The sequence below is a fragment of the Podarcis liolepis genome (genome assembly GCF_965112155.1).
Source record: "Podarcis liolepis genome assembly, chromosome: 7".
In the NCBI taxonomy this organism is placed as follows: domain Eukaryota; kingdom Metazoa; phylum Chordata; class Lepidosauria; order Squamata; family Lacertidae; genus Podarcis; species Podarcis liolepis.
The window spans coordinates 85,555,081-85,577,715 of record NC_139561.1 but is presented as its reverse complement, the minus strand read 5'-3'; the positions used below and the strand labels follow the sequence as shown (position 1 = coordinate 85,577,715).

Genomic DNA, 22,635 nt, shown 5'->3' with positions numbered 1-22,635 from the left:
ATATAACGGGGCCCTGGGAATAGAGCCCAGGAATGGGTCGTGATTTTTCGTGTGTGTTGACGTATTTCAAACCATATCCTGGCAGAAAAGTTGTAGAGCTGGGCAAGATGGAATAAAACAAAATAAAATTTAAAAAATGCCGTTTTTGAGGTGTCCCGGCGGGGAATGCGACGCGCCCGGGTTTTCCCGGACGAGAGGGCGTCCCCCCGCCGCTGTGTTATTCTGTGTCCGGGAAAATCCGGACGCCGCAGCCACCCCAGAGACTCAGACAGGAGGTGTTATGAATGTAATGAGTAATCATCTAATGTTTATTGGATGGATTTCCCCCCCCCCCCCCAAATTTATTTTTGAATTCTGAATTTATTGTTATTCACGTTTTATACTGTATTTTATGCTGTTTTTTTGTTGCATCAATTGAGTGTTTTAAATTTGTTGTTAGCCGCCCTGCGCCCGGTTTTCTGAACCGGGAAGGGCAGGGTATAAATAAAAAAATATTATTTATTATTAATCATCATCCCGAGGGATGAATCCTCGGGGTGACTTGGGGTGTGTATGTGGAAGCAAGACCCCCGTTTTATCCTCACAGCAACACCTGTGGAGGAAATTATTCTGAGGGTCACCTAGTCAGGAATGGACTGTGGCAATAGGCCTTTCTTGGCGAGGATGAGGTTTGGCGCCCACACCTAAATATTTCTTATTTTCACAATGATTCCTTTGGGTGCAGTTGCTTTTTTATGGATATTTTCAGTAGGCAGCTGTGTAAATATAGGTGGTGGTGATTTTGAGCCCCCTCTGCTCAGCGACCTGTGCAGGGGACACACGTGCACTGCCCTAAACCCAGAGAGTGGGCCTTCCCCCAATTTTTTATTATAATTTTAAATTTTTCTTTGGTTCTGTTTATGAATTGCTTCCCCGTCTCCAAGGGACATTAAAAAATAAAATAAAATATAGGTTTTTTTTCCCATAGGAGAATAAGCACAAATGAAAAGAAACTTAGGCTACGGTTTGTCAGTCACATTTGGTATAGTTAAAGCGGAACAAAATGTTAATTCGTTGCTGAATTGTTTATTTTACTTATTTGATTACAACTACCCTGTGAGGTAGCAATTTGTAAGGACGCAGGGGGGAATGCTGGAAAATCACCCCCCTCCCCTTAATTATGACCCCCACACTCTGATTCCTAGGGGACACCCCAAGTTTCCCCCTTCCTGAACCATTTTTTCTAATTGAAAAGCTCTCTCTGTGTTTGTGTGTGTGAACTCTTAAAGCAGATTTGAAGCACATCCTTTCCCTCAAAGGATTCTGGGCCTTGTAGTTTACCCCTCACACAGCTTCTGTTCCCAGCATCCCTTAGCAAACTGCAGCACCCAGAATTCTTTGCGGGAAAGGCTGTGCTTTTTTGAATGTGCTTGACAGGCACGGCGTGCAAAGAGCCACATTGGAGGAGGGGGTTCAAAAGTGAACCAGGGTATCGCGTTGACAACCCCCCCCCCCCTCTGTTTGAAACTTCAGAGCGGAAAGACTTAAGAAGGTTTGGTGTGGGTGTTGCTTTAAGAGGAGGTGTCGGCACCCGTAGCTCCGCCCCGTCAAACCCCGGATCCGGAAGCATCAAGGGGGAAACCACGTGGGTGGATCGGAGCGATGGAGACCGAACAGAAGCGCTTCGATTCTGGGGATCTCCCTGCGCTGCGCCGGATCCTGTGTGAGCAGGGACTGCTGTCCCGTCCTGATGGCTCTGCCTCCTGGATGCAGGGTCAGCCGTGGCTTCCTTTCCCCCACCTCACCTTCCTGCTCCTCCTTCTCTGGGTTATAGCCACTTAACTAGCGCTGTTGATGCTCGGCAGGTGTGGGGTGTAGACGGGCGTTTCTCAGGTCTCCCCTTCCGAGCTCCTGAGAGCTTTTAAGGTTTTCTTTGGCTCGGGGTCTTTATTCCCTCGATATCGCCCTGTTGCTCCTACTGTTTGGGATGGGTGTCTGGTCTTTAGTCTCATATCTCCCCGGCTCCTTTCTTAGCCCGAGTACCAGATGCTTAATACAGAATGTCCTTTGCTTTCCTAACCCCCCTCCAAAACAGAGCTTTTAGATCATAGAACTGCAACGTTGGAAGTGGTCCCAAGGGTGAAATCTAGTCCAACCCCCTGCAATGCAGGAATCTCAGCTAAAACATCCATGACAGATGGCCACCCAACCTCTGCTCCAGTGAAATAGAATCCAGAACCTCCCAAGGGAGTCCATTCGACTGAGCAACAACCCCTACTGTCAGAAAGCTTTTCCTGATACTTAGTTAGAATCGCCTTTATTGTAACTTAAATCCGTTGTTCCAGTTACAGGTAGGTAGCCGTGTTGGTCTGCCATAGTCAAAATAAAAAAATTCCTTCCAGTAGCACCTTAAAGACCAACTAAGTTAGTTCTTGGTATGAGCTACTGGAAGGAATTTTTTTATTTTAAATCCGTTGGTTCGGGTCCTACCCTCCATAGCAGGAGAAAAGAAGCTTGCTCCATACTCCATGCTGATTTAAACTGAGTGAGGGGAACCCCCACTCTCCCCGCAAGTTAACCCTGGTAGGTTATGGTTAAATTATAGAGTTTGCTACCCCATGGTTTGGTGGTAGACCACCAACTTGTATGGTTTAAAAAGGGAATTAGGCACATTCAGGATGGATAGGGTATTGTTGGGATGTGGGTGGCGCTGTGGGTTAAACTACAGAGCCTAGGGCTTGCCGATCAGAAGGTTGGTGGTTCGAATCTCCACATCGGGGTTGCTCGGTCCCTGCTCCTGCCAACCTAGCAGTTCAAAAGCACGTCAAAGTGCAAGTAGATAAATAGGTACCGCTCCAGCAGGAAGGTAAACGGCGTTTCCATGCGCTGCTCTGGTTTGCCAGAAGCGGCTTAGTCATGCTGGCCACATGACCCGGAAGCTGTACGCCGGCTCCCTCGGCCAGTAAAGCGAGATGAGCGCCGCAACCCCAGAGTCGGCCACGACTGGACCTAATGGTCAGGGGTCCCTTTACCTTTAGGGTATCGCTGGCTGCTTGTCATGTTGGCCTTGTGTATCAAAGGCAGTGTGCCTCTGTATGCAACTTGCCAGGGATCACAAGCAGGAGAGCGCTGTTACTCCCATTTCTTGCTTGCAGGATTCCCATGGGCAACTGTCCCTGGTGGCTGGTGCCCATTGAGAAGGATAGGGTGGAAGGCAGAGAACCCAGCAGTCGGTGCTGCCAATGACAAGCACAGCCAACTAAAGCTAGTTTGGCCCCCGTCCACGTCCTTAACTGAGTTCTGTAATGGCAAAGCCAAAACTAAGGGGGAGGATCTCGGGTCTTGAAACCAAGTCTTATTAGGAATGGTTGAGGGAGATGTTTAGCCTGGAAAAGAGGAGACTGAAAGGAGATAGGATAGCCATTTTCAAATATGTGAAGGCCTGTCACTTGGAAGATGGCACAAGCTTGCTTTCTCTTGCTCTGGACCATGGGTAGGCAAACTAGGGCCCCGGGGCCGGATCCGGCCCAATCGCCTTCTAAATCTGGCCCACGGACGGTCTGGGAATCAGCGTGTTTTTATATGAGGAGAATGTGTCCTTTTATTTAAAATGCATCTCTGGGTTATTTGTGAGGCATAGGAATTCATTCATTCTCTCCCCCCCCCCCAAAAAAAATAGTTTGGCCCCCCACAAGATCTGAGGGACAGTGGACCGGCCCCCTGCTGAAAAAGTTTGCTGACCCCTGCTCTGGATGCTAGGACCCACACCAAATGGATTCAAGTTACAAGAAAGGAGATTATGACTTATAAGTCATGAAGAACTTTCTGACAGTAAGAGCAGTTTGATAGTGGAACAGACTCCCTTAGGAGGTGGTGGACTCTCCTCTCTTGGAGGAATTTAAGCAGAGGTTGGATCTGTCATGGGTGCTTACTAATTGAGATTCCTGTATTGCAGGGGGTTGGGCTAGATGACCCTCTGGGGTCCCTTCTATGAAACTGGGAGGCAGTGCTACACCCAGAACTGCTTGTAAATAAGAAAGGGGGCAGGGTAAGGGCATAGCTGTCAACGTTTTCCTTTTTTTAAGGGAAATCCCCTTATTCTGAATAGGATTCCTCGCAAGAAAAGGGAAAAGTTGACAGCTATGGGTAAGGGCAGACTGCAGTTGCTGGGGCAGGGCCTCATTTACCCTAATGAACCACCTTGTGCTGGAAAAAAGAAATAAACAGAATGGAAAAGGCTTAGTTTGGTTTAGAAAAAAGCTGTGACTGCTGCTTTTCCCTCCCCTCAGGGCAGCTGGATAGTGAACTGTTCTTCAGACTTCTTTCTTCTCTCCTCCCTGCAAGGGGACCCTCGCTTCTGTGGTAGCAGTTAGGGGAGTGGGGAACTGGACGGTGACTGTTTCATCACCAAATTAGGCCAAATTGTTCATGCCCCCCACTTCCCCTGTTTTTTTTCCAGGGGACACTTCAGTACTAGTTGGAGTGTACGGGCCAACTGAAGTCAAGGTCAGCAAAGAGATCTATGATAAAGCTACCCTGGAAGTGCTTCTGAGGCCCAAAGTGGGTCTACCAGGTGAGAAGTATTGCAAACCGATTCATATATCCCCTTTTGGGGGTTCCTTTGACCCAGTGCTTGCCCCTAGAATTTGTATAGTCGGGGCAAAGTTGGAGCATGCAGGCCTACTCGCTAATGTGGGTGTTCGTATAATGGATAGGTGTCGCGTTCTAATACTGTATTTGCATGCTGCGATTTGGGAATTTCTTTCATGGAGGGAGTTAAAAAGACAAAAGGGGGGTTTGAGTGAAGCATTTGTGATGCCTGCTTCTTGGGAGAAAAGCAATGACAAACCTAGACAGCATCTTAAAAAGCAGAGACATCACCTTGCCAACAAAGTTCTGTATAGTTCAAGCTATGGTTTTCCCAGTACAGTACTGATGTATGGAAGTGAGAGCTGGACCATAAAGAAGGCTGATCACCGAAAAATGGATGCTTTTGAATTATGGTGCTGGAGGAGACTCTTGAGAGTCCCATGGACTGCAAGAAGAGCAAACCTATCCATTCTGAAGGAAATCAGCCCTGAGTGCTCACTGGAAGGACAGATCGTGAAGCTGGGGCTCCAAGACTTTGGCCACCTCATGAGAAGAGAAGACTCCCTGGAAAAGACCCTGATGTTGGGAAAGATGGAGGGCACAAGGAGAAGGGGACGACAGAGGACGAGATGGTTGGACAGTGTTCTCGAAGCTACCAGCATGAGTTTGACCAAACTGCGGGAGGCAGTGGAAGACAGGAGTGCCTGGCGTGCTCTGGTCCATGGGGTCACGAAGAGGTGGACACGACTAAACGACTAAACAACAACAACAACAACATAATATTGAAAGGCAGGGAAGTTCTTCGCTTGCACTAATTGCATGTTCAACGAGGGTGTGGACAGACCCCCATGTTTATACCAACTCCATGCTAGGGGAGGTCCTCAGCCAATCTGCAAAGGTGCTGCACGTTTGTATATTGGTATGCATGCCGAACTAATTCATTTGTGAAATGCATAGGTGGTGGGGTTTGTGGCCAGCAGGCGGAGCTAGTTTTCACAGCCCTATGATGCCCCCCACCCCATCCCTGTTTACCTAAATCAGGCATAGGCAAACTCCGGCCCTCCAGATGTTTGAGACTACAATTCCCATCATCCCTAGCTAACAGGACCAGTGGTCAGGGATGATGGGAATTGTAGTCCCAAACATTTGGGAGGCCGGAGTTTGCCTATGCCTGACCTAAATCTCCCATCGTGTAAACCATCCTGGATCTGAGGACAAAGGTGGGATGGGATGGGAATTCAATTAATCACTTGTTACTGGGTTGGCACAGGGAACCAGTGTCCAAAGGGGTGGATGCAACCAATTACGTGCAGTGTCTGGGTGCAAGGTACAGTTAGCCGTATTTCTAACCCAGTAAGACAGTTATAGGTGCTTGATTTCCCAGCTCTGCTGCTGGGATCCTTCAACAGAAGATGAAAGTGTTTACCTTCTTATTCAACAAGCCACAGTGAGCCTTGGGGGTCATACACCCCATCTTCCCCTCTCCTCTGGTGTGACCGCAAGGAAGAGATTAGAAACTTCTGATTTCACTTGATCGCAGTTTAGTGTGTTGTTTAAACCCTAAACTGTGGTTTGTTGTTGTTTAGTCGTGTCCGACTCTTCGCGACCCCATGGACCAGAGCACGCCAGGCACTCCTGTCTTCCACTGCCTCCCACAGTTTGGTCAAACTCATGCTGGTATCTCCGAGAACACTGTCCAACCATCTCGTCCTCTGTCGTCGCCTTCTCCTTGTGCCCTCCATCTTTCCCAACATCAGGGTCTTTTCCAGGGAGTCTTCTCTTCTCATGAGGTGGCCAAAGTACTGGAGCCTCAGTTTCAGGAACTGTCCTTCCAGTGAGCACTCAGGGCTGATTTCCTTCAGAATGGATAGGTCTGATCTTCTTGCAGTCCATGGGACTCTCAAGAGTCTCCTCCAGCGCCATAATTCAAAAGCATCCATTCTTCGGCAATCAGCCTTCTTTATGGTCCAGCTCTCACTTCCATACATCACTACTGTGGTTAAATGTCCACTATGGCTTGTTTAAAGAAGCTAGCTTCATAACACCACCTTTGAAGACGGCATGGTTCAAACCCAAGTCATCATCTGTATTAATGACAGCTTGTTGGTTCAGACCAGGGGTGGGTAATCAAAATGGAAGTGAAAGTTTTCTCCTTGTGGCCATGCCGGAAGGGTTTGGGGAATGCTTGAGGGAATGACTTGTTCTTGTCACAATAAACTATGCCTTAGTGCGATGTCATTGAGTTAAAACTGCTCCGCATGTCCCCTGAGTGGGACGCTCGACGTGTGTCACCTTTGTTAAATCTTTCATTATATCCATTTCCAAAATGTCTCTGCATGGCAGTGTTAGCAAGCGAAAACTCAAAACTCTTCCCTGTGTTGTTCTAATTTAAATTTAGCATGTGTGCTCACCATTCATCTCCTTCCCCCACCCCCAGGAACTAGCATAATCAAAAGGTGAGATGAGCTGTTATCTTCATAACCAACTGGGCCATCTGGTATCCTGCAGTGATACCATCTGGATATCTTGTTCCCTCCACAGGGAGCTCACAAAAGAAAATTGCTGGCATCAGAAAAAAAAAATATTCTCCCTTCCTTTTTTCCCCCACCCGCTGAGACTTTCAGTGCCTGTGAAACCTCCAGAGGGGGCTGGCTTTGCTGTGGATAATTAAATTAAGAAACAAAAGAATTTGTTTTCTTTTCTGTGGAAACAGAAGAGCTTTAAAAAAAATTAAATCCTGCTGATCCTATTTGCAGACTTGACGGTATTAATGGTAAAAGAGGAAGAGAAGTGTGTCTGGACATGTGTGTGCCTTGAGGTCCTCCGTACTTAAGGAGAATAGCTTCTGATGTGCAAGATTTTGAGTTTCACAGAAATCTTTGTTGGGCATGAAAGGTTCTGTGGAACCTGAAAGCCTGTGTAGGAACATAAGAAGCTACCTTATACAGAGTCACACCACTAGCTCCATCTAGTTCAGTGTTATCTACACACTGACTGACATCTGCTCTCTCCAGGATTTCAGACAGACAGCCTCTCCCAGAAACTATCTGCTGATGCTGAGAATTGAACTGGGAACATTCTGCATGCAAAGCAGATACTCTGCCAATGAGCTGGGGTCCTTCCCATGCTCCTGACTTTATCTGAAACTATCCACCTTGCCAACAAAGGTCCGTATAGTTAAAGCTATGGTTTTCCCACTAGTGATGTATGGAAGTGAGAGCTGGACCATAAAGAAGGCTGATCGCCGAAGAATTGATGCTTTGAATTATGGTGCTGTAGGAGACTCTTGAGAGTCCCATGGACTGCAAGAAGATCAAACCTCTCCATTTTGAAGGAAATCAGCCCTGAGTGCTCACTGGAAGGACAGATCCTGAAGCTGAGGCTCCAATACTTTGGGCACCTCATGAGATGAGAAGACTCCCTGGAATAGACCCTGAGTTGGGAAAGATGGAGGGCACAAGGAGAAGGGGGCGACAGAGGGCGAGATGGTTGGACAGTGTTCTCGAAGATACCAGCATGAGTTTGACCAAACTGCGGGAGGCAGTGGAAGACAGGAGTGCTTGGCGTGCTCTGGTCCATGGGGTCACGAAGAGTTGGACACGACTAAACGACTCAACAACAAAGCATCAAATAAAAAATAGAATTTTATCTGCGTATGTACCTGCCCTTTGGGATCAAGACAGTAGCCACTAATAGAATTTGTGATGTAGGCGGCTGTTTCTTCAAGTGATTTGTGTCGTACTGTAGGACCTGGGGTGGGGTGTGTGGGGTGGAATTTCCTGGATTTAACCATTTCAGGTGACAGAATGCATGTCTCAACATTTGCAGGGCTGCTTCATACAGTGGCTAGTTAAAACTATGGAACTCACTCCCACAGGAGCCACCAATGTGGATATTTAAAAGTGGATTGGGGGAGAGGATTGGACATGGGAGATAACTCTTGTCAGTGACTACCAGCCATAATGACTGCGCTCTGGTTCCATAGTTGGAGGCAGTAATCCATCTGAGCGCTATTCTTTTGTTGTAGAGCATTTAGGCAGGTCACCAGCACCTGCCAGCTGAAGGAAAAGCCTTCCCATTGCGTTCTGCTGAATGTATAAACCCCACTTAAGACTCCCTGTTGCTCAGGGCCAATATAAACCTTAAGGCACAGTAGAACATAGTGCTTTGAATTCCTAGCCCCATGGACGCTGGAGAATTTTCGGGCTTCCCTCAAAAATGGTGCATCATGGATAAATAGAACCTCCATATGCAGTGGCAGTCTACCGCCGAGGCAACATCAAGGTAAAAGGCCATCATTTTCCATACCCTGCTTCTGCGTTGCCTAGAAACATCCAGCAAGCTGCTGTTAGGGAATTGGATGACTATTGGTCTGATCCGACAAGGCAGCCCCGACGCTTGAGCCTCGGCAGTGTGACCTTTCAGAAGATGATTGCTTTGAGCCTCGTGTTTCTCTGTGGCTCACCTGCAGTGCTCTTTGCTTTCCTCCCGCCCAGGTGTTTATGAGAGAAGCCGAGAGCAGATGATCAAGAAGACGTGTGAGGCAGTGGTCCTGGGAACCCTTCATCCCCGTTCCTCTATTACGGTTGTGCTTCAGGTAGTCACAGATGCCGGCTCTGTATCCTTTCTGTGTATTATTATTATTATTATTATTATTATTATTATTACCACCTGCCCTTCACCCTGAGGTCCCAAGGACAGTGATAACAGCTAGATTGCTGGCTGGGATTCCCTTGAGATCACATGCAACCCCAGTTTTAAAACATCTGTACCAGTTGCCGGTTCATTTCTAGGCCCAATTAAAGATGCTCATGTTAGTGTTTAAAGCTGTAAATGACTCAGGCTCCAAATACCTGAAAAGCCACCTCCTTCCGTCTTAGGTGATGAGATCAACCATGGGTAGGCAAACTAAGGCCCAGGGGCAGGATCTGGCCCAATCACCTTCTCAATCCGGCCCACGGGCAGTCCGGGAATCAGCGTGTTTTTACACGAGTAGAATGTGTCCTTTTATTTAAAATGCATCTCTAGGTTATTTGTGGGGGGCATAGGAATTCGTTCACACACACCCCGTCGAAATATAGCCTGGCCCCCCACATGGTCTGAGGGACAGTGGACCGGCCCCCTGCTGAAAAAGTTTGCTGACCTCTGAGATTGACAGAGAGGGCCCTTTTATTTGTTGGAGGGTGGCGCCCCCTAAGTTGTGGAACTCCCACCCCACAGAGGTACATCTGACACCTTCATTACAATACATCTTTCAGCAAATGCTGAAGACCCACCTCTTAGCTCTGACCTTTAGCATGGAAGACACATGTTTTCAGGACCCACCATATATCTGTGATGGCAAGTCACTTCCAACTGTTTTTAATGTTGTGTAATACTGTGGAGGATATTAATATTGTGTTGCAACTCACTTTGAGGCCTTAGACGGGCGATATAATAATAGTAAATGACCCTAACAATGGTAATTTAAAATACAACATTCAAAATGGTTTGAAGCAACCAAAATTACCGAAATACGGTGGCTCCTACAAATAAAGTGGTACCTTGTATTACAGATGCTTCAGGTTACAGACTCCGCTAACCCAGAAATAGTACCTCGGGTTAAGAACTTTGCTTCAGGATGAGAACAGAAATCGTGCAGCAGCAGCGGAAGGCCCCATTAGCTAAAGTGGTACCTCAGGTTAAGAACAGTTTCAGGTTAAGAGCGGACCTCCAGAACGAATTAAGTTCTTAACCCGCGGTACCACTGTATAGACTTGCCTTCCCACTCCGAGGTGGCACTGTTTGGTTTGTGTGGCTACTGCATGTTTTTAAATGGGCACAAAACACTTGGAAACCTTTGGCTAACAAGTCTAATCATAAGTAATAAAGCCATGGTGCATTGCTGCAGGGGAGAGTTTGCTGGAACCATCAAGGGCAAGCACACACACACACGCACACACACCTCTACTCAGGCTCTCATCTGACGGCAATTAAAGATAGACTTCGTACTGGGGCACCTTGTCAGATTGTTCTAGCAGTTACGGAGGTAATGAGTGCAAATTGCTGTGAGTGATCAGGAAGTCTTTATTGCTAAAGCATCTGAGATACAGATGGCCTCAGATGCTGGATTGTTTTTCAATCGTGGGGGTAGAGAAGCGGTTCCTGGGGAGGAAAGTCCTGAAGCCACGATTCCAGGGCAGTTGCCCTTCAGCAGAGACGTGCCAATATTGCACCTCTGAGTCAAACCGGGCCAAGGTGTCCTTGAACTTGCAATTACTCTTTCTGAGACTATTCCCTTCTGTGAGGGCTGGGGGACCTGTGGGCCTCCAAACGTTGGACTCCCCACTTCCACCAGCCCTGCCAACAGTCAGAGATGATTGCCAACTGCACCACAATGTGATCTTTGATGGACTCTCCACCTTCTCTTAGTCCTGTGTCTATAAAATAAGGGTTCCCCTGGGGCCTTTCCTTGCGCAAGACCTCATCGGTTTTGGGAAAGCATTGTTTTCTGGTGTGTAGCATTCTGGCCAGCAAAACGGTGAATGAGGCTTAGGGCAGGATCCAACCTCTGGCCTGCCTGCGGGGAAGGATTTTAAGGCAGTGGCAGGGACAGTGCTGATTGTTTCAGCCACTCATACGTTGGAGGAAGCGTGAAGTGGTTTAAGTCACATGCTCCTTCTTAGAAGTATGTTTCCTCTTGTGGATGAACCTAGCTCTTCCCCGCTGTCCGAAAGCCCTTCACCAGATACCCAACAACATCTGGAGGGCGTCAGGTTGGCAAAGGCACCTTGCAAGGGTTCGTGCTGGTGAGGGAAATAAAAGTAAACATGCAGATGTTAAGGCCAGCAGGTGGCAGAAGCACTTTAAAAAAAGACGTATTATTGAAACGCGGCTGTTTTAGGCTATGCAGCTCAGTTCTTAGGAAGCTCATTTCTCTACGAAGGGCAGGGGTGGGCCAATTAACAATTCTGGGGCCAAAGGTTCCTTAGCCTCCACAGATTCCTCCCCACTGACCTGCAGCCATATTCATGCAAAATTCTGTAATGTCAACATCCTGGTCAGCAACTAATTTTGCAAGCATCCAACTTGAAAGCGGGTTGGTGGTGGCAGATGGAGCTCCCTCTTTCTCCCAAACTGCTGTATACAAGGAAGAAAGAGATGATTTAGGAATGGGGGGGGGGAATCCACCCTTCTCTTCTTTGGAAGACCTTTTTGAAAATGGGTGGGGTGGGGGTTGTGGAGAGCCGTTCAGCTTGCTTGCATGCTCCCCTGTTCCTCTTCCGCTCCACCCGTCGCATCCATCTACCCATTTTATGGATGGATTGGAGGAAGACTGAGAGTGAATAACGAGGAGGACAGTGGTCAGATCTAGCCCAGGATTGCTGGTTGCTGATTCCTGATCACAGATGGTGGTATTTTATGTGAGCAAAAGCAAATAAATATAATGATGTTGCACATTCTACCATATAATTACAAGTACAGTGGTACCTTGGGTTACATACGCTTCAGGTTACGTACGCTTCAGGTTACAGACTCCGCTAACCCAGAAATATTACCTTGGGTTAAGAACTTTGCTTCAGGATGAGAACAGAAATCATGCTCTGGCAGCGCAGCAGGAGGCCCCATTAGCTAAAGTGGTTCTTCAGGTTAAGAACAGTTTCAGGTTAAGAACGGTTAAGTACTTAACCCGAGGTACCACCGTAATCTTTTCCCCAGTTCAGTTTAAACAAAAATCTATAGGTCATACGTCTCAGATGCCATTAACTTAAGTGGAGTCTCTGGCCGAGGTGGTTCCTCGTACTAATCTGCTTCTGGCATAATCAGGGTGGTGAATGTGGACAAAAACTGCAATTAAGCAGACAATGGAAGTCATAGGGGCCAGGCAGAAACGGGTTAAGGAAGGAAGGGCTTCTCTGTGGCACTTAAATCGGTTGTCTTTGCTGGATGCATCTGCCAACTGGGTTTGTGGCTGCCACTGGTGTTCAGCCTAATAGCATTCCAGCCAACCCAGAGCCATTAATAAAAGCTTGAGGGAGGGAGAGAAATATTAGCTTCTGCCAGGTGTTCTGCGGAAAGGAGAAATGGGGCTGTTTTCTGGCTGATCACAGCAATTCTTCTTGGGATGCAGGCATTTTGAATTAGGGAACGAGTGCAGACTTTGGCCAAATGCAGGAAAATCTCTGTATCCCCCCCCCCCATCCAAAAATAAAAATCCCTGTGGCATATATAACAGCATTTGCTTCAACACCTTTTCCTGACACTCCTGCCTCTCAACAGCAGGGTGCTTAATCGTCTCATACGGCTCAAACCTAGCCCACTTTAAAAATCTTGGCTTTTAATTTTTGCAAAATCTTGTGACATCAATAGGATGCCCTTTCCTTACATAGTTACATAAAAAAAATAAATCCAAAGGTCCAGAAAGTTCTGTTGGAAGTAGGTTAGGGAGGGGGTTGCTGTGATTTGGGGGCCTGTTCTCCCCCCCCCCCCCAAGTTTCATAATTTATATCCTGCCTTGAGAACCAGGAAGTCGTCCCAGCTCTGCAGATAAGTAATCCTGATCAGTAAACCTATCCGGCTGCTTGCTGCTGTGTCAGATATTTGAGGGATATCTAGGATTCAGTCTAGGATTATCAGCTGCATCCTAGATATCAGTGTCCCAGGGCAGCTAGGCCACGGGGTCGTAATTGGCAGATTTCCACCTGTTTCCAAAGTGGCGCAGTTTATCTGTTTGTTTCTTCCGGTGACAAACGACAGCGCTGGCGTTTCTGACGGGGCCTCAAATGTGGTGCAGGAGAGATTAACTCCGGGTGCCGCGGTGTTTTATCAAATCTGAATATACAGTGGCTCGGAGGGAATTAATGCAGTTTCGTTTGGAGAGCGGCGAGTGCTTTCATTTCGCCTGCGCTGAGGTTGTCTGCCTGGTTCCACGGCCCCTCCAGCCTGGCAGTGGTGGGGTGGAGAAACACAGAACCTTCTTCCCTGCAAACTTAATCAGGTTTCATTACCGTATCTTTTGCTCCACAAGACTCACTTTTTCCCTCCTAAAAAGTAAGGGGAAATGTGTGTGCGTCTTATGGAGCGAATGCAGGCTGCGCAGCTATCCCAGAAGCCAGAACAGCAGGAGGGATTGCTGCTTTCACTGCGCAGCGATCCCTCTTGCTGTTCTGGCTTCTGGGATTCAGAATATTTTTTTTCTTGTTTTCCTCCTCCAAAAACTAGGTGCGTCTTGTGCGTCTTATAGAGTGAAAAATACGGTAATTAAGATTCCCGACTGGCTCTGTACCCTAACATTTGAGATGGAGGCTAATTTCCTCATCGCATTGGCTTTGAGAAATCCCTGGGAAGCAGGACTTGTGAGGAAGGCTGACTTGCCCCGAGCCATCCTGCAGCGAAGATGGAAGTTGAGTAAAGCACAGAGATGTCTGATGCTCAGTCCTTGGGGTTGCAGTAACTCTGTAGGGTATATCTGAGGTCTCCAGAGTCTTGCCAGAAACTGCTTGCCAGTTAAAAAGGTTAAGGGACCCCTGACCATTAGGTCCAGTCGTGGCCGACTCTGGGGTTGCGGCACTCATCTCGCTTTACTGGCCAAGGGAGCCGGCGTACAGCTTCCGGGTCATGTGGCCAGCATGACTAATCCGCTTCTGGCGAACCAGAGCAGCGCACGGAAACGCCGTTTACCTTCCCACCGGAGCGGTACCTATTTATCTACTTGCACTGGTGTGCTTTCGAACTGCTAGGTTGGCAGGAGCTGGGACCGAGCAATGGGAGCTCACCCCGTCGCGGGGATTCGAACCGCCGGCCTTCTGATTGGCAAGCACCACCTGCGTCCCACCGCTTGCCAGTTAACCCTCTTGTAAATGTCCTGCCGCTGTTACGGAGCTGTTTCACACCTGAGAGCTAAATGAGACCGCTTGTGGGTGCAGCTTGGGAGGTGGGTCTCTTGGCACCCAGGAAGGCTGCAGCACATGGCAGTGCAGTCCCAGAGTCCTTCCACAGAGCATCCTTCCCCTGGAGTCCAAGCTCACCTCCTACCTGTTCTGTTTACCTACTGACGAACAGGGATCTTTCTAGCAGGCTTGCTGACCCTCTCCCCCCTTTCCCATTCGCTGCTGTTGTTCGTACGCCCCTCTGAAAGAACAGGATGCTAGACTAGATAAGCCTTTGGTATGATCCTGCAGGGCTGTTCTTGATTTCCTAGGCCTTCTCTTGTGGTGCGTGACAGCTGCCAGTTTCATGAGGCCCTGCCTCCTCCACACAAGGATGGCAGCACAAGAACAGGGCCTTTTCTATGGTGGCTCCCTGTCTGTCGGATTCTCTCCCCAGGGAAGCTCGCCTGGTGCCTTCCTTACATATCTTTTGATACCAGGCAAAAGCATTCCTCTTTAACCAGGCCTTTGGCTGATTAATATTTTACCGCCTTTTACATGGTTTTTTTTTTTGTTTTTTTTTTGGGGGGGGTTATTGTTTCCTTGTTGTAACTGTTTCCTTGTGTTTTTACCTTGTATTGTGAGCCGCCCTGAAATCTTGCGATGAAGGGAAGTACAGGCATACCTCATGTTATGTTTGCTTCAGGTTGAGCAATTTCAGGTTGCGTCCTGCGGCGACCCGGAAGTCCCGGAAAGGGTTACTTCTGGGTTTTGCCCTTGCGCATGCGCAGACGCACAAAATGACAGAAGTGGCGAATTGCGACCTGCGCAGAAGCGGGTTGCGTTCCTTTCAGGTTGCGAACGGGCCTCTGGAACGGATCCCCTTCGCAACCAGAGGTACCACTGTATATAAATCAAATAAATAGATAAATAAGTCTGGAAGGTACAGGTGAGCCAGCCTCGAGGTAGATCTTTGGTGTGATCCAGCAAGACACTTTTGACACAGGATAGGCAATATCCCCCAGGGAGTAGGTTGGTTTGCCCCATGGCTTAATGGGACAATTCTGTGTGGCCTGTGCTTGTGCCCTCCTTCCCCGCCCCCTCGTACTGCGGGTAGCTATTTCGAGAGCCCGGCGTTGCAGCCCCCTCCTTTCTCCTCCCCGAGCTCCCAGATCCGGCCTCTGATTAGTCTCTTTCCTCCCAAGGCTTTTGCCATCTCAGTTAGTCAGCGCTGGATAACAAGAGCTGCCAGCCCTCGTTTCCATCTGCCACTGAGCATCCCATACGATGCCGGCTGATTAACCTGGAAATGCAGGATGCCAGGAGTGAGAGATGCTTTGGACTTCCCCCATGGCTCAGCCATTAAAAAAAAAAGAAAAAGCAAACACACACACACACACACACACACACACACACACACACACACACACACCATTGGGGCCATACAGGGAGGATAACCTTGAGACCTTGCAGGGAGGATAATATTGCAGAAAGGCGCCTCCATCCTTTTGCAGCCTGGATTAAGCCATCATTTGGTTTCTAGGGGGGAGGAGAAAACCAAAGGAGCTACCGAACCTGGGCCCGGCTGAAAATGGGGTTGGGGAAAGGCAGAAGCAGGGAACGGATGGATCCAGTTACTGGTTACTTGGGCGCCCTGGGCAGAATCCAGTCTGGCGCTAAGGAGATCATTAGGTCAGCATGAGGATTTCAGCCTGTGCAATGGAAAATTCTCCCCCTCTTAACCTGTCCTAGGGGTTCTCCTAACCCTTCGGAGCAGATTTGGGGAGGGAAGAGGAAAGGCCTGTTGTGCAGGTGGATATCCTTGTGTTGATGGGACACAGCAAGCAAATTCCTCCTGGTCTCTCTACCCTTTTCCGCAGCCGATAAGCCGCGTGTTGGAACCAGGTTATGATCACAGGAGGAGAAGCAGGCATTTATGAAACCAAACGGGCCGTAGAGGTCACGAAATGTTTCCTACCACCCGCGAGCACACGTGTAAAGCTGAAATGTGCATCTGAGACCCTGCTTACCCTGAAACAAGGACAGAGGCGGTGGTATGATGTGTTTTCGTTGCTCCCACCATGCTTGACTGGGCTTGGAGAGTTGACATTTTCTGCATTCTTCCAAGCTGCTTCGCCTCCCTCCACCCCAACCTTGTTAGGTCCAGAAAGAAGAAACTTGAATACAATCAATCATTGTGTTCGACTGGTTTATCTGCGCTTCTTCTCCATGCTGGTGGAATATCCTGTCTCTGGTTTCATAGAATTGTAGAGTTGGAAGGGACCCCTGTGGTCATCTAGTCCAACCCCCTGCAGTGCAGGAATCTCAACTAATGCATCCATAACAGATGGCCACCCAACCTCTGCTTAAAGGCCTCCAAGGGAGTCCATTCCACTGTTGAAGTGGATCCACTCCTTGGTTCTTTGATAATTGGAGGTTGCCTGTGGCCTTCCTCGATTTCCTAGCAGTGCCTTTCCCAACCTTTTGCCCTCCAGATGTTTGCTGGCTGGGTTAGTGGAACTGATAGTCCAGAACATCTGGAAGGCACCAAGCGACAGAAGAAGGCTTGCCCTAGCAATTTGTGAAAAATATTTACTGCTGATACCGTAATGCCATTATACAGATCTATGGTTTTAAATGCAGTGTAAGGTAGTCTCTATGGGAGTATATTGTATTTAATTATGCGGTATCAGAGTTTTTAGGGGCTAACCAGGCTGGGATAGCTGGGATAGCAGGCTTGTTGGTTTCTGAATGTCTGATGTAGATTTTCAATTTCGTTCTTCTGTATGGGACAATGACAGTAAATTTTATCGTATCGTATGGTGCAAGTGCATTTGGAATACTATGTGCTGTTCTGGTTGCCTCGCCTCAAAATGGACATGGCAGAGTTGGAAAAGGTTCAGGAAAAAAAATCGACCGAAATGATCAAGGGGATGAAGCGACTCTCCTACGTGGAAAGGTTGTAGCATATGGGTCTTTTCAGTTTAGAGAAAAGGCAAGTGATAGCTGACATGATAGAAGCTTATAAAATTATGCACAGGGTGGAGAAATAGGATACAGGAAAGGTGTTTTTTTCTCTCTCTCTCCTAACACAAGGATTCGGGGACATAGAATGAAAATGAATGTTGGAAGATTCAAGGCAGACAAAAGGATATATTCTTAACGCAGCGCATCATTAAACTGTTGATCTCGCTTCCCCAGGAGGCAGTGATGGCCACTGGTGTATGTGGTTTTAAAAGAGGATTGGACCGATTCAGGGTGAAGGCTGTTGATGGCTTCCAGCCATGATGGCTGTTCTCTGTTTCTGCAGCTGGAGACAGAAACACTTCTGAATACCAGTTTCTGGAAAGCAAAGGAGAGGAGAGGAGGCTCTTGTTTATATATAAAATTGTTCTTAGTTTTTTAACACATCATTTTCAACAGTAATTAAACATATTTTTACATCTTATCCAATTTTTTTGACTTCCGTCAATCCTGCCTGAAAATTTTCCAATCTAATCTCTTAGTATGCATTTCTTATCTTCCCTATTACATTTCAAACTCATAACCAATATCTCTTATCTTTTTCTACCTTGTAACACTTTGTATATTTCTCCATACAAAACTTTTTGTAGTCCTACTAGCGTAATTTGTTGATTACAGTTGCTCGTCAAATAATTCATATACTTCTTCCAATCTTCTGTAAATCTCTGGTCCCGCAGGTTTCGAATCCTTCCTGTCATTTTGTCGAATTCTGCATAGTCCATTAATTTCGTCTGCCATTCTTCTTTCGTCAGAATTTCTTCTTGTTTCCATTTCTGGGCTAACAATAATCTTGCCGCGGTTGTTGCATATAAAAACAATTTAACATCTTGCCTGTTAATGTCCTGACCTATAATACCAAGTCATAATGCTTCTGTTTTTCTGTGTTTTTCACGTTCTTCTGTGTTGTGCTGTGTGCCGTTGCTGATGCAGGCTTGTTCCTGCCTCCTAAGGGTCATGGTTTTTCCCTTAATGAAACCTCTTCCGCTGTAGCTGCTAGCAAGCTGCTTGAATGCTACCTGCGTGGGTCTGATGGACGCAGGGCTACCCATGAAGTCCTTGTTCTGCGGAGTGACGTGTGCTTTGGACGCGGACGGCAACATCACCCTGGACCCCACAGCAAAGCAGGAAAAGGTGGGTACCCTGATGTCTCAGCAAGGGGGTGGGATGCCTTTGCACTTTCTGGTGGAAGGGAGTTCCAGAGATCAACGGTGCACTGATTTGAGGAGAGGTGGGAGGAGGAAACATGCCTTTTTGTGCCCTTCAGCTTGAAAACAAAAACAAACAAGATGAATTTTAACAGGGAGAAATGTAAAGTATTGCACTTGGGCAAAAAAATTGAGAGGCACAAATACAAGATGGGTGACACCTGGCTTGAGAGCAGTACATGTGAAAAGGATCTAGGAGTCTTGGTTGACCACAAACTTGACATGAGCCAACAGTGTGACGCGGCAGCTAAAAAAGCCAATGCAATTCTGGGCTGCATCAATAGGAGTATAGCATCTAGATCAAGGGAAGTAATAGTGCCACTGTATTCTGCTCTGGTCAGACCTCACCTGGAGTACTGTGTCCAGTTCTGGGCACCACAATTCAAGAAGGACACTGACAAACTGGAACGTGTCCAGAGGAGGGCAACCAAAATGGTCAAAGGCCTGGAAACGATGCCTTATGAGGAACGGCTAAGGGAGCTGGGCATGTTTAGCCTGGAGAAGAGGAGGTTAAGGGGTGATATGATAGCCATGTTCAAATATATAAAAGGATGTCACATAGAGGAGGGAGAAAGGTTGTTTTCTGCTGCTCCAGAGAAGCGGACACGTAGCAATGGATCCAAACTACAAGAAAGAAGATTCCACCTAAACATTAGGAAGAACTTCCTGACAGTAAGAGCTGTTTGACAGTGGAATTTGCTGCCAAGGAGTGTGGTGGAGTCTCCTCCTTTGGAGGTCTTTAAGCAGAGGCTTGACAACCATATGTCAGGAGTGCTCTGATGGTGTTTCCTGCTTGGCAGGGGGTTGGACTTGATGGCCCTTGTGGTCTATTCCAACTCTATGAGTCTATGATTCTATGAAATAAAGAAGGTGGAATTCGCTGGGCTTAGTCACCTTATCCTGGCAGGATTCAGTACGATCTAGTAAAAAAGATGGCCCAATGCTATCTGCGTTGGGGCTCCTGCGTTAATTGGGTAGAAGAGGAGGTTTTTGATAGATGCATCTTTTCAAGCGCCTGTCATAGCTGTCAACTTACAGATTTGAAAATAAGGGACCAGTAGCCTAGAAAATAAGGGACCAGCAGCCAGAATAAGGGATTTTCAGAGCACAGATATGTTCAACTTCTGAGCCCCTCCGAGCCAAAGCAGAAAGCCCAGCCAGCAGCCAGCAGCCAAACGAAACCTCAAGCAGTGGTTCCCACAGCGCAAAGGGGATGCAGCAAGGAAAACCACCATCACCTCTCTGCTGGGAAGCGCTGAGCAAAGGCGAGTCCCCAGGCAACGCGGCTGATTTGATCGGCACAAGGCATGCAAGCTCCTCCCCCCAGTCGTTCTTAGACTCCTTATTGGGTGAGCAATGCAGCCAAGCAACACAGCTGGAGCCTCCCTCCTCCCTGGCCGGCAGGGAGGGAGGGAGAGGAGCTGCTTCCTTTGAAACCCGGGAAATTTAAGGGACATCATCAATAAGGGACAGCAGCGGGACACGGCGCTGGGATAAGGGACTTTCCCGCCAAATAAGGGACGGTTGACAGCTATGGCGCCTGTATTGCTGCAGGGGCGCCTGTATTGCTGCCCCTCTGAAAGATCAGGGGAAGGACGTAACCCAGTGGCAGAGCAGCTGAATCGCAGGCAGGAGGTCCCAGGATCAATCCTAGACAGGGCTGGGAGAGATTCCTGCCTGGAACTGGAGAACTGCTGCCAGCTGGCGTAGACAATACTGAACTGGATAGACCAATGGTCTGGTTCAGTGTAAGGCAGTCTCCTCTGCTCCTGAAATTGGGCTGGATGGTAGGTGGGGACTGGATGCATGCGACTGACCCCTGGGCCACAGCATCCCTTCAGGTGAGTGCTGCCTACTAAGGGGAAGGCGGACTGTGGGCTCCTGAGGCGTTCACAAAGTAAAGGAAGGATTGAACTCTGATTAATAAGAATACACACAGAGGCTTGAACCAGCAAGACTCTGGGAAGGGTGCGTATTATAATCTCTCTCTCCACCCCCTGGCCCAGGTCGTTTTATTCACAAAAGAACTTTTTACAGAGTGTTCGAAAGAACCAATCAGATTTCTTCTGAGCATTTCAACAGACCCCAAGTGGGGAAAAGTTAAACTACCAAAACTAATTAAGCACGCATATTTCTGGGGTAAACAACACCGAAGGTGATAAACAAGCAGTATACATGATAAGAAGGATGGCCAGGAGGACCGTGATCATTATCACCTTTATGTGAGATCTGTTTCCTGGCTCTAAGATTAACATCCTGGAACGTGTCCAGAGGAGGGCAACCAAAATGGTCAAAGACCTGGAAACGATGCCTTATGAGGAACGGCTAAGGGAGCTGGGCATGTTTAGCCTGGAGAAGGGGAGGTTAAGGGGTGATATGATAGCCATGTTCAAATATATAAAAGGATGTCACGTAGAGGAGGGAGAAAGGTTGTTTTCTGCTGCTCCAGAGAAGCGGACACGGAGCAATGGATCCAAACTACAAGAAAGAAGATTCCACCTAAACATTAGGAAGAACTTCCTGACAGTAAGAGCTGTTTGACAGTGGAATTTGCTGCCAAGGAGTGTGGTGGAGTCTCCTACTTTGGAGGTCTTTAAGCAGAGGCTTGACAACCATATGTCAGGAGTGCTCTGATGGTGTTTCCTGCTTGGCAGGGGGTTGGACTCGATGGCCCTTGTGGTCTCTTCCAACTATGATTCTATGATCCTGGGATTAACATATCAGAAAGGCTACTTCAAAGAAGCTGCCCACTGTCTTTGATGACCCAGGATGCCTGCCTGTCTAAGTGGGTATGGGACGTGTGAAGAAAGAGAAATGGGCGGTAGAGGAAATGGCCAGAGATGCAAAGGGTTGTGGGATTTGATCAGAAATTATTGTCAATGTATCAATCCCAGTCAACACAATGCATTCATGGTGGACACAATGGCTTGATGCGTATTTTATAATTCCTCATAGTAATCCCACCTGACCCCACACTCTGGATAGTTGCACTCCTACAGGCCCCCACAGGTGGGTCTAGTACTTGCGGGCAGCTGGCTCCAAGCATGTTCTGGAGATCTAGCCAGGCAGCTGGCACCCTTGCACCTCCTCTTTGGGGAAGAGAGTTTTGAGACTTACCTGCACGTGTCATGGTATAAGATAACCTACTGCTCTGGCTGGGGTTAATGGGAGCTGTAGTCCAAAGCATCAGGGGAGAGGGAACCCAGTTGAGGAGAGACAGAAAAACAGAGCACCTGCGTTTCTTTGTAGTAATAATAATAATAATAATAATAATAATAATAATAATAATAATTTTATTTGCATCCCACCCTCCCTGGCCAAGGCCAAGCTCAGAGCGGCTAACAAAAAACAACAACAACACAATATGCATAAAAACAGGCATCAATTAATTAAAATACATCTTAAAATTAATTCAGACAAGTTAAAATCTGGGCAGGTGGCAATTATCAGGTTGGAATTGAGAGTGGTTGAAGAAAGGGGGAATGCAAAAGCCGTGAGAGCCAGACGTTTTGGGTTCTGGTTTCCCCACCATTGGCAGGGAGATGAGGTTAGCCGTGAAGTCTCTAACCCTGGGGGCTTCTGGGATCCCACCCGCAGCGGCGGCAGGGGAGAAGGTCGTAGGTCGTTGGGGATCTCTGGCTTTTGGCTAGGCTCCCATTCACCCAGGTTTCCTTCGCTCCCCGCTTGCCCTCCAGCAGGCGCACAGTTGGCCCGGTGCCACGTGCCACAGAAGGGATGCAGACCTATCGTTCGCTCCTTTATCTGCTCGGGTGGGTAATTGCTTATGGTGACCTGACAGGTCAATAGCTCTCTCTTTCTCTCTCTCTGCCTCCCTGTCCCCTGCTGCCTGGCCCTCGCTGCCTTTCCTAATGGCTTTGCTCCTTTTTATCGGCCAGCGGATTCCATCCATCGCCAGCTGCCTTCTCTACCCAGGGCTCCCCTTAATCAACTGCAGTTTGGCTCTGTCTGCTGCCTGCTCTCTCTTGAAA

The 22,635-nt window shown here is 47.9% G+C and overlaps 1 protein-coding gene across 2 annotated transcripts in view; it reads left to right on the top strand.

Annotated features, from left to right (window-relative positions):
• The first annotated feature begins 1,513 nt into the window (after positions 1-1,513).
• EXOSC5 (exosome component 5) overlaps positions 1,514-22,635 on the top strand; it is a 41,624-nt gene continuing 20,502 nt past the window's right edge. Inside the window, exons 1-4 of one of the 2 annotated variants that reach the window (XM_083516023.1) lie at positions 1,514-1,702; positions 4,439-4,552; positions 9,066-9,187; positions 18,432-18,572. In XM_083516023.1, coding sequence (XP_083372149.1) covers positions 1,642-1,702; positions 4,439-4,552; positions 9,066-9,187; positions 18,432-18,572 — 438 coding nt within the window. In that variant the 5' untranslated portion in view covers positions 1,514-1,641. Of the gene's footprint in view, positions 1,754-4,438; positions 4,553-9,065; positions 9,188-18,431; positions 18,573-22,635 lie in introns of both variants that reach the window. The other variant, XM_083516022.1, reaches the window with a different exon arrangement.